The sequence below is a fragment of the Nicotiana tabacum genome, chromosome 19 (assembly GCF_000715075.1).
Source record: "Nicotiana tabacum cultivar K326 chromosome 19, ASM71507v2, whole genome shotgun sequence".
In the NCBI taxonomy this organism is placed as follows: domain Eukaryota; kingdom Viridiplantae; phylum Streptophyta; class Magnoliopsida; order Solanales; family Solanaceae; genus Nicotiana; species Nicotiana tabacum.
In genome coordinates this window covers 60,885,855-60,897,705 of record NC_134098.1, presented here as the reverse complement: position 1 = coordinate 60,897,705, position 11,851 = coordinate 60,885,855, and the positions used below count along the sequence as shown (strand labels likewise).

General features: G+C 32.7%; 1 protein-coding gene across 5 annotated transcripts; it reads right to left on the bottom strand.

Moving 5' to 3' along the window:
• Positions 1 to 3,731: 3,731 nt before the first annotated feature.
• On the bottom strand, positions 3,732 to 8,920 carry LOC107828911 (receptor-like cytosolic serine/threonine-protein kinase RBK2). Of its 5 annotated transcripts, none has more exons than XR_001657807.2 (9): positions 8,647 to 8,918; positions 7,673 to 8,065; positions 6,065 to 6,316; positions 5,806 to 5,960; positions 5,573 to 5,652; positions 5,339 to 5,474; positions 5,099 to 5,248; positions 4,222 to 4,921; positions 3,732 to 3,866 (listed from the first exon to the last, which is right to left on the bottom strand). XR_001657807.2 is itself a non-coding variant. In XM_016656301.2 (9 exons), exons 2-9 carry the CDS (start codon positions 8,043 to 8,045, stop codon positions 4,765 to 4,767), a joined length of 1,233 nt encoding a protein of 410 aa, XP_016511787.1. In that variant the 5' UTR covers positions 8,046 to 8,065; positions 8,647 to 8,920; the 3' UTR covers positions 4,131 to 4,764. The 5 variants fall into 5 exon arrangements, 3 of the variants coding, with proteins under 3 accessions (XP_016511787.1, XP_016511784.1, XP_016511785.1); XR_001657808.2 differs by lacking the exon at positions 3,732 to 3,866 and adding an exon at positions 3,962 to 4,116; XM_016656301.2 differs by lacking the exon at positions 3,732 to 3,866 and having other exon boundaries at positions 4,131 to 4,774; positions 4,845 to 4,921; positions 8,647 to 8,920.
• Positions 8,921 to 11,851: the final 2,931 nt, after the last annotated feature.

Here is an 11,851-nt window from a genome sequence, read left to right as displayed (position 1 = left end):
ACTATACTATACTATACTATACTATATTATACTATATGTATAGCTTAAGATATATAAAAAGACAAAAATATTGTAAAGAGATATTCAAATCAATGCGTTATATTTTTATTATAGCATTAAAAATCATGGCAATATCTTTCTTAGTCTTCCTCCCCCTATGGAATGAGCACAACAAGGTGCTAATACCACCATTGAGATGAAAAAGAAACTAATCAAGATGTGCCAAAATACAAGTTACATATTAATTTACATGGTATCTCTTACAAATTTCATAAATCCTTCAAGGTCCGGAGGAATTTCCGTTGGTGGTGGCGGAAATGAAGCTTGGTCATCACCGCTTCCAGGCGAAGCATCATCCTCCGCAAGTTCAGCTAGCATTTCTTCGTAAGCTTCGTCTACCTCTGGTTGTGATTCAGCAAGTCCAAAATTTCTTCTTTCCGAACGGATCCAATCTCTGAAAAGTACTGATTTTTCCAAGCTCTCCCTCATAGACGCTCTATAATCACCGAGTTGAAGTCTTGCTTGACTGAAAGCGCTCTCTGATGCCACTGTTGAAGCTTGAATAGTTAAAATATCTCGGGCCATCCTTGAAAGAATCGGAAAGTATTTTTCTTTGTCCTTCCACCATTCTAAAATATTAAAGGAGCCGTCGGGATTCACTTCCTCAATTCCCTGTGACAAATAAACTTCAAGCTCATTTAGTTGTGAAAAATCACTAGTACTAGAACCTTGAGAACCCCTGAACCTTGCCCAAGCACTAAGTGCTCTTACTCCCGCAGTTCTTTTAGATGATTGAGAACTAGAAGAAGAAGGAGTTTGGAACATTGGGTCTAGCATGATCTAATGCAACTTGATAAGCATTATAAATAGTTTGAACATTTATTTTAATTGAGGCTATTGCGTTCGGAAGTTTAGACAACTCCTCATCTTCAAGTGCTAAACCATTATAAACAGTTTCATACCAAAATTGAGGACCTCCTAATTTTATAGTAGGATTTAACAATGCAGCAATACCATAAATAGGGAAAATAGGGAAAAAATATTTTTTAAACTTTTTTCTCATGGAATCAATAGCAAGTTGATAAATTTCCCCACCCTCTGAAAAATGATCAAACAAATTTGCAAGTTCTGCAATATAAACTAAACAGTTAGAAATATGTGTCTACTCAAACTTCCCGTCCCCCCACGACTTCCAACATATTGAAAAACTAACTCTTTGCCACAAGTTTTACACTTAGCCCTATTTTTTTTCTCTTAGTTGAGTAAAAAAATTGCCAAACAAGAGATGTTTCTGTCCGTTTAAAAGGTTGTCTAGAAAAAGTAGGGGCACTAACAGGAGGATCAGACGGGGGATCATCTGGATTATTATTAGTTGGGTTAACTTCAGGAGCAGGACTAGTGGGTATATCATCATCCGGTTACGTTTCATCAAAATCTTTTTCTTCATCATCATTTTCATCAATAGTTGGATTACCATAAATAGCATTCATATATTCATGGTTTAATTATTCACCGGGTGCAATATTATGGCAAAATTGACTCTCGGTAAATTATAATAAACTATTATCGCTATCAAGAATAGGAGGTGTAGGACGAGTAACATGTTTGGGTCGGGGAGCCGGGGGAAGTGGAGGAGGAATAAATTGGCCACTAGATTCACCACTATTCGATTTTCCCTTATTTTTACTAAACATATTTTTTAAGGAATAAGCCATCTTAATTAATCAAGCAAAATAAATAAAACAAACAAAATTATAATATTAAAACTTAAGAGTTGGAACGAGTTTACCGAATTGACGAACAACTTGTTGGAAATTGATTATCGTTGAAGACCAACTTCACAATTGTTTCACAAATAGTAACAATAAAGTAAGCAATAGTAGCAATTATAGAAGTAAATTAGAGAGAGATTGTGATAGATGGATGATTTTATAAGAAAAAATAAAATAATGATGGGGTATTTATAGTTGAAAATAGGGGAAAAGTGTAATTATAAAAAGTTTGGGATTTAAACAAAGTTTAGGGGGTTAAATGGCTATTTTATAAATAGCCAGCGGCTATTTTTGACAGCCCAGCGGCTATTTTTGACAGCCCAACAACTTTTTTTTTAAAAAAAAAAAAAAAATAGCCGTTGGGCCCGTTAAGGGACCGGGCCGGTCCCGGGCCCTGGCGGGCCAAACGGTCCCGGGCCTGACGGGCCCAAATCAGAGGACCGGCCCACGAGACCGGACTAGGCCCGCTAAAATGGGACCAAACGGTCCTGGCCCGTTTGGCCCGCGGTCCCGGGCCTGGACCGGCCCACTTGCCAGCCTTATCTACAGCCTATTCAACTTGGTCTCATTTTTTATTTTGGTACTCCATCTCAACCTTATTCCATTTTGGTCCTCCAACTCTATTTCTTATGTTTCATTTTAACACAAAAGCTTAAACCAATGCAAAGAAATACAGCGCGTGTGTATATACAAATCTGAGGTGTAATAAATATCCAATTAAATGTTGTTCATCCTTGTCAAACGGGTCAATACTAAAATACCCGACCCAAATTTCTTGATGTCCATGATAATTTTAGTTCAACTTGAAATCCACAAGAACAAATATCCATTCCATTATGAATTTTTTTTTTCTTTGGGACATGAATTCACTTTAAACTTCAAGCTTATACGAAATAAAGGATGAAAAAATCATATGACAACATTTAATTGAATATTTATTACACCTCAGATTTGTGTATACACATGCACTGTATTTTTTTGCACTGGTTTTAACTTTTGTGTTAAAATGAAACATAAGAAATAGAATTGAAGGACCAAAATGGAACAAAGTTGAAATAGAGTGCCAAAATGAAAAATGGAGTCATGTTGAATGAGCTATATATATATATATATATATATATATATATATATATATATATATATATATATATATATATATTTGGCCTTTAATTTAACAAACAAGATTTTATTGACAGTTGGACAAATCCCACCTTTCCATCTACTTTTCTTTGGACAATATCACCCTCCTATATTTTGGATTTTACATTTTTGGAGATTTTGATCGAAACGGAGAATTCACCCTCAAATATTTGGATTAGGACATTCCTACCCCACTTCCATCTCCACATATTATATTATCTAAGAGTAAATATCACATAATTAAACCAATTCAGTTCACCTTTAAATAAAATAAAGAATCCCCTTCAATATTTTAGATTAAATGGTCAATGGAATCATCATTATCCAAATTTTCGACATATCAAAAAATGAACCTCGATCATTATGGATAATAAGACCCTATCTTAATTTCGAATTGCTAAATTAGAGATGTAATACTCCAATGTCCACATAATACTTTTGGATAATCTTTTTGTTAATGAATAAAATATGTATTATAATTCATAATAGCTGATGTTTATGTTTTACCCTTTAAATACGTACTGTATGTCTGGAGATCAAATAAGTTAGTTCTCTTTGTTTTTTTTCCTTTTAGGCTCTCATCACAATCTTATTTGCAAGGTCAAAGAAAAAACTCTATAAGGAGGTAAATTTAATTTTGTTAGTTCGATCTATCAATTCTTATGCAATCATGTTTCATAATACATTAGCCTCTCATTTTAAGACTTATGATACATAATACATTAGGGAGAAAGAAAACAAAAATGTTTTAGCAATCTTTTTTTTTATACATTCCACACAAACACAACCAAAAAAGAAAATAAACTTGATAACCTTAATCACTAAAATTTACACTAAAGTCATGTTCATAAATAACCTTCTAGCCACTTTCTTGTCACTCCCAGAAAGCACAATTGGAGCTGCTGGTGTCCTCCCAAAAAATGCAAAGTTTGATTTTGCATTGTCCTGCTTTGACTGAATACATGTATTTCAAAGAGTTTTTAAACTCATATGCAATTTTGGTATTCTTGATAAAGGACTTGAAAAATCAGGACTATAAAGTTAAGTCATTCTAACTCAATAACTTTAGCTAAGACCTTATATATGTGTTAGAAAATTCAATAAGTACAAAAAATTATTTCCAAACTCGGTAAATCAAATGAATTGTGCTAGAATCCCCAACTCAAACACAGAGAATTTAAATCCCGAAGACGAAAGCATCAAACTGCACAAGGATAAGGTTTGTTTACCTCTATAAGTATTATTTAGATATCGACAAATACATTAAAAGAAGCTACAAAAATGCGGCAAAAAGAATTTCAATACATACTCTGACTATCGCAAGTATTTACAGATTTGGATGTACAAGCATATCCATTGTACAGCTCCAGGATCAGCCTTGCCAAAAGTTTTCTGCATCTCATCGTTTTCAATTGCTTGATCTCCCCCACAGTTGCATTGACCATAGATTTTGACACCCTAGGAGTTGTAGCGGGGTGGAGGAGATTGAAGATCTTGTATATATAGTCATACCCATGACACAATGTTTTTCCATGTATCGTCGTCTCCTTCATTTATTGACGTACGTACCACCAGAGTCAACAAGTTCACAATGAGTGTGATCTTAATTGTACGTATACATATTTTAAATACTTCTTCATATGTATACACAGTTCGATCCAAATCAACTTGCCCTAAATTAGCGTCTGGTTACCAACATAAGCCTTGATGCAGTCAGCAACTTCATGTAATACCATAATCACGAGGGAGAAATCAACTGAATCTGACCTTTCGTTTCCAAAAGATCTTGTTTGATTCAACAAATATATTGAGCCTTAAGCCAAATCCATCTCACTATCTCAGACTTCCAATGCTATCTGTTCCTGCAGACTTAAAGCACTTAAGCCTCTACTCATTTTGCTTTCTTCTGCATTAAAGAGTTCTTCATAATACCTCTTCCAATGGGAAGGTTTCCTACATCTCCTGATTAAATCCAGGCTTTTACTGTTGCCTCTTAGAAGCAGCAAAATCTGTATTAATCCAGAGTTCAGATCTTAGTTCATCAAGCGCTACATAAGAATGTTAGTTATAGAATTGAAATAGTTGATGCAGCGCGAAAATGTATAATAAACAAAGATTTAAACTAATATATGCTCTCAGGGACTACTTGAAAATTTGAAATTGATCAAATGACTTTCAGCACTTGCCTGATTTATTCGAGGTCGTCTAATTGAAGACTGTTGCACACATAAAGAAGCAGCTAAGACCATGAGGTTAATCTGTAGTAAGTTATAGTCATCAGCAAGTGAAGGATCGACGAGCTCTCTAATTCTGTTCTTCTTCAGCAGAGGTTTAGCCTAGAATAAGCAAAAAGGAGTGTTCAGCACGTATACTTAACATACAAATAGTATGCAGGGGCAAAGTATAGGTGGAGAAACGAGGCATACCCATATGACGAGGCTTTGCTGTGAATAATCAAGGGCGCGACGTCCAGTAATAAGTTCCAAAAGTAGCACTCCGAATGCAAAAACATCAGTTTTTTCATCCACTATGCCATGCATCAAGAACTCTGGAGCAAGATAGCTGCAGTCACAAGGTTTGATCAGAACACTTTGGGAAGACAAATTAGAAGCATTATATCGCAAGTAGGAAGGTAAGGGAAGGCCACAAACTATACGTACCCAAATGTTCCTTCAAATTTCGATACAGTGAGGTGAGTCCATCGTTCTGGTAGCCATTTTGCAAGCCCAAAATCACATATCTGAATTTAAAACAGATATTTGACGTTTTATTAATATCAAGAAAGTTGGAAGTAAGAAAAAGAGGATTCTGTTTCCAGTGAGTATACTTTAGTAGAGGACTTGACAATTAGGAGAAAAATGTTAAATATAAATCTCAGAGGTAAGTAAAATACCTGAGGCTCAAGGTCCTTTGTGAGCAATATATTTGCTGCTTTAATATCTCTGTGGATAATCCTTCTTTGACCACCCTCATGAAGATATAGTATCCCTTCAGCTATTCCTATGGCTACTTTATACCTGATTTTCCATTCTAGTTTCTGCTTTGATGCTGTGAAATATTGTAGAATTAGAGTAAAGAAACACAGAAGAGTAAAAGAATTAGACACAATACATGAGATTTGTTAAAATAAGTTGGACAAATTAAACACTAACCATGCAACATATTGGCCAAGCTTCCATAAGGAGATAGCTCAAGAACAAGAAAGAGTCCACCATCAACAGCATAACCAATCAATTTAGCAGTGTTTGGATGATTGATATGTGCCATTATCCCAAGCTCAGATAAGAAGTCCCCTATTCTCTCATCTTGTTGTCCCCTCATTAGCCGCTTAACTGCTATATATTGGCCATTTCTCAACCGCCCTTTATGAACTTCAGCATAACCACCCTTTCCTATCAAATTTTCTACAGCAAAAAATTGCCAAAGTTTTTCATCATCAGAAACTAAAAAGTTGTTGATTTTTTCAATTAACAATAGTTATACAACAGCAACAAAAAATATTTGACTCAATCCCATGCAAGTTAGAGTCGGCTATATCAATCCTCACTATCCATGTCGTTCCAATTACGCACGTCTTATAGCATGTTTGGCCCAACTTCTAAAATCAGCTTATATTAAGAAATACTTTTCTCAAAAGTGCTTTTCGAAAAAAGTACTTTTGGTGAGAAACAGTTTGTGTTTGGATACTTAGCTTGAAAAGTACTTTTGAATAGCAATTGGTGTTTTGTCAAGCTTTTAAAAAGTGTTTCTAAGTGTATTTTTCTCAAAAGTGAATTTGTAGAGAAGCTACCTTTTTTTGTTTCTCAAAAAATGCTTTTGTTTCTCTTCAAAAGCACCATTTTTCTTCCAAAAGTTTGGCCAAACACCTTAATTTTAGGAAAAAAACACTTTGGACAAAAAAAAAAAGCACTTTTGCCTCAAAACAAGCTTATAGCCTCTTTGGTCAAACTTCTCCAAGTTGAAAAGCATTTTTTTTTTTTAAAAAAAGTGCTTTTTTCAAAGTTAGAAATGTTTGGTCAAGCTTTTAGAAGGAAAAAAGTGATTTTTAGGAGAATCAGAAAAAAATAACTTTTTCCCAGAAAAACTTTTTTGAGAAGCACTTTTGAGAAAAATATATTTAGAAACACCTTTTTAAAAGCTTGGCCAAACACAAATTGCTGCTTAGAAGTCTTTTCAAATTAATTAACCAAACATAAACTGTTTTTCATCAAAAAATACTTTTGAAAAAAACACTTTTGAAAGAAAAACACTTCTAAAAAAATAAGCTGACCAAACACACTACTAGCCAAACATTAAAAAATTAGTTTCTCTAGCTAGTCACTGTCTACTAGCATATATTTCTCTAGCAAGCCTAAACAATCCTAGCACATATCGGACCAAAAGCAACCGTACAAACATGACTGAAACTTAATACTAATAGTTAAGTCTAGCATTCCAAAAATTAGTTTCTCTAGCACTAGTTACTTTCTACTAGCATATATATCTGTAGCAAGCCTAAAAACTCAAATATAGGACCTAAAGCAACCGTACTAACATGACTGAAACTTAATACTAACAGATAATGTCACTATATGAATCCTAGTGTCGCCTATTCAAGGCTGCCTCATCCAATATTACAAAAATTACTTTCTCTAGTACTAAAAGTTCTCTATATTATAAACTAGTAACAAGCCTAAAAGCTCCTAACAAACATGGACCTAAAGTAACCCTACTAACATGACTAAAACTTAACAATTTGTTATTTCAAGCAAATGACCAACCTTTGTGAAAATTGTTGGTTGCAGTTTGGAGCTCCGAGAGGGTGAAAAGTTTCCATTGAGGTTTGAAATAGCTCAAACCATTATCAAGAATGGGATTTGGCATGACACTGCTGCTACTTGTCTCTCTCATGCTTCTGCTGAATCTTTTGGAAAGTTTGAGAGAACTAATTAGAGGATCTTTGGCAAAGTGTCCTTTCGATTTACTTCTAAATAGCTCGAGAAAACCAGTCCATCGAGAAGCAGATCTTTGAATTTTCGGGCCATCAAATTCTGAAGTGCTGGCATTTGAAGAGTCTGATTCAGATTCTGCAGTTCTTAAAAAGTCCTCAAGTACTGTATCTGGAGAATATGTATTCACCTTTTCTTTCTCCATTTCTAGAGCTCAAACGTCGTCTATCATAAAGTAGTAGCAGACACTTGTTAGATTAAATTATGCATAGTTGCAAAAGTTGTTTAAAGTTGAAAGGCAGAGCCAAAACAAAAGACAGCTTTTAAAACGACTAATCACTATAATTGACAAACAAACTAAGACTGATGACGAATAAAAAGGTTCAAAATTTAGAACAGGAAAAGGCCAAAATATCTGAGGTAAAAACAGAAAAATGCTTAATATGGCCGGAACAAGGAATTGGAAATCAACAAATAAAACAGAGCATCTCCCCAGAAACTATTATTCATCTCTTTCATTTTATATAGCGGTGATTGACAGAGTACAGAATTTGCAAAAGAAAGAAAGACTTCTCATACATACCAAAAATATGTTTAGAACTCAGTGGTCTTAAACATGTTCAGTAATGGCTATGACGACATGTCATTAGGAACAAAATAGAAGTTAAAACACTCATTCTTATTGAAATATACTAAACGAAAAAATATAAAATGGAAGGGAGAGAGTACTATCAAGAAAGATGAAAAATGTCAGCAGCCCCATGTAAGTATTTCTGCAAACAGAAAAACTAGATATGATGGCATACCAGAAAGAAGAAGAAGTTGACAGAGGTTTTCCAGGAGGAAGCACAAAGTTCCAGAACAGAAACTTAACGGTGGAAGAGATAATACGGAGATGTGGATATTGTAGCTAAATATTTCTGGGTTTTAGGATCATCCCAAGACATAAGGAATATGTAGGAAATAAAGAATTCGTTTTTTCTTTTCTTTTTATTAGCAGTGTTTTATTTTTTGAAATAAAGAAGAATTCAAGTTTGGCGTCCTAATATCAATTGAATGGCTTCTTTATGATCTCTTTTTGTTGTTATCCCTGAATGAGTACTTTATATTATTACTCTTTTGAAACACGCAATAGGCAGATGTTGCTCTATTTTCTTCACAAACAAGCTGCCTAACTTACCCCACTCCTCACCAACCTAGAAACCTCAAAATAAGGAAAAATAGACAAGCTTCAAAATAAGGATAACAAAAGGAAAATAGAATTAATTATTTTTAAGAACTGCACAGTATCTCACGGTAGAATTATTGCTTTTATATTTAGGAAGAATGACGAAATATTTGAGCAGCCGCATTCACACGATTCTCATGCTTTGTTGGAAGTTTCTATATGGATAACAACTTCAAATATTGAGTTCTCCTCCATTTGAATTTGATTAGCTTGAATAGTTAATTTTTAATCATTTGCTGCTCTTTCATTTCAAGGTAGTTGACCCACTAAATTTGAACTCTTTTTTTATAGTAACAAATTTTGAGTTTAAATTATGTATACTGACTTTGTACAAGTTAATTAAAATCACCTGTCACAAAAGCTACATATTCATAGCACGACCGATATGGTAAGCTGAAATTTATATAATGGCAGTCAATTTTATCCAATTAAATCGTATTAATAATATTTTAAAAAATTATTCTATTGATATAACTTTAATTAATATGGTTCCTCATGATTCCTACAACTATATATGGGTTAATATATCCTTGAGAGCTCGTTAAGTTATTAAAAGAATAGATATAATTAGGGGTGTACAAAAAAAACCGATAAATCGAATCAAATCGGGAAAAAAAATCTGATTGTGGTTTGGTATTGGAAAAAAAAAATCAACAATAATTGGTTTGGTTTGATTTTAATAAAAAAATCAATCCGAAACCAAACCAACCTGATTTTACATTTATACAATTTTAAATTTTTTTTATACATATAAATATTTATTGTAATATAATGTATAAATATTTCTTAATTTTTTTTATATTTTTATTTTTTAACGTATTATTTCAAGTTTGGACTTAATATTCTTGAATGGTAAATAAATTTTATAACCCATAAATGTAGTAACTCAAACAAAGTTCAAATCAATACTAATTCTAACAAAAAAAATTCAATTCAACACTAGGAATGCCGATAGTGTTGGATATCTATATTTTTAGTTTTGCATTGATTTATAATAAAAATGCATAACTTAGTTTATCTTTTCCTTTAGTGCTTAGTTATGTGATTAATAGTACTTATTAGCTATACTTATTTAGCATGACCTATATAGTACTTTTAGATTATGTTAATTTTTATTATGACTTATTAATTAGCAATATTTGCTTTATGTAATTTTATTATCTTTGTTATTGAATAATTTAGTACAATGTTATTACTCATCTCATATTATTGTATTATTTTCTTGAAAAATACATTATATAATTGTATCTTGCTAGGACTAAAGAAATATTTGGAGCACAAGTTACATATTTTGTGCTATGAAAACTTTATTGAAAAAAAATCCGAAAAAACCTGAGGAAAACCGAGATTGAAAAATTCGGCTTTGTTGGTTTGATTTGATTTTTAGATTTAAAAATCCGACATCATTGGTTTGATTTGGTAATTGAAAAATCCGAACCAACTCGACATATGTACACTCCTAGATATAATCCTTGAAAATGAATCTACAAAATTATCGTTTGACTTAAATCTATTTTTTCAGCAAGTCCGTTTTGATTTCGATATTCATATTTAATAGTTGAACAAAGTTTGAGAATTGAAAAGAAAAAAGAGAGAGGTGACATAGTATATAGTATACTCCAACAAATCAAATTTGTTACATATCAGTTTTAAGACATAAACACATGAACATTGCCGTGTATCTCTACAACTAGATGGTTGTGATGACCCAAAAGGTCATCTTATGTTTTAGAACTCGAATCGACACTCTTAAGCCTTAAAAATCTCATTTTTATCCTCATCGATTTGAGTGCGCAGTCTGGGCAGGCAGGTTTCCAAGCTTTTATGTTGAAAACTAATAAAAATAAGAATTTTTACCTTAAAAGTTAATTTTAGTTGACTTCGGTCAATATTTTTGGTAAATGGGCCCGAATCCGTACTTTGACGGTGCCGGTGGGTCCGTATCGAATTATGGGACCTGGGCGTATGCCCAAAATCGAATTTGGAGGTCCCTACCTTGAGTTATGAATTTTTGATGAAAATTAAAAGTTTGGAAATTATTTATTTTTAAGAATTGATTGATATTTGGCATTATTAGTATCGGGTCCGTATTTTGGTCCCGGAGCCCGGTACAAGTTCATTATGATACTTTAGGAATGCCGATAGTGTTGGATATCTATATTTTTAGTTTTGCATTGATTTATAATAAAAATGCATAACTTAGTTTATCTTTTCCTTTAGTGCTTAGTTATGTGATTAATAGTACTTATTAGCTATACTTATTTAGCATGACCTATATAGTACTTTTAGATTATGTTAATTTTTATTATGACTTATTAATTAGCAATATTTGCTTTATGTAATTTTATTATCTTTGTTATTGAATAATTTAGTACAATGTTATTACTCATCTCATATTATTGTATTATTTTCTTGAAAAATACATTATATAATTGTATCTTGCTAGGACTAAAGAAATATTTGGAGCACAAGTTACATATTTTGTGCTATGAAAACTTTATTGAAAAAAAATCCGAAAAAACCTGAGGAAAACCGAGATTGAAAAATTCGGCTTTGTTGGTTTGATTTGATTTTTAGATTTAAAAATCCGACATCATTGGTTTGATTTGGTAATTGAAAAATCCGAACCAACTCGACATATGTACACTCCTAGATATAATCCTTGAAAATGAATCTACAAAATTATCGTTTGACTTAAATCTATTTTTTCAGCAAGTCCGTTTTGATTTCGATATTCATATTTAATAGTTGAACAAAGTTTGAGAATTGAAAAGAAAAAAGAG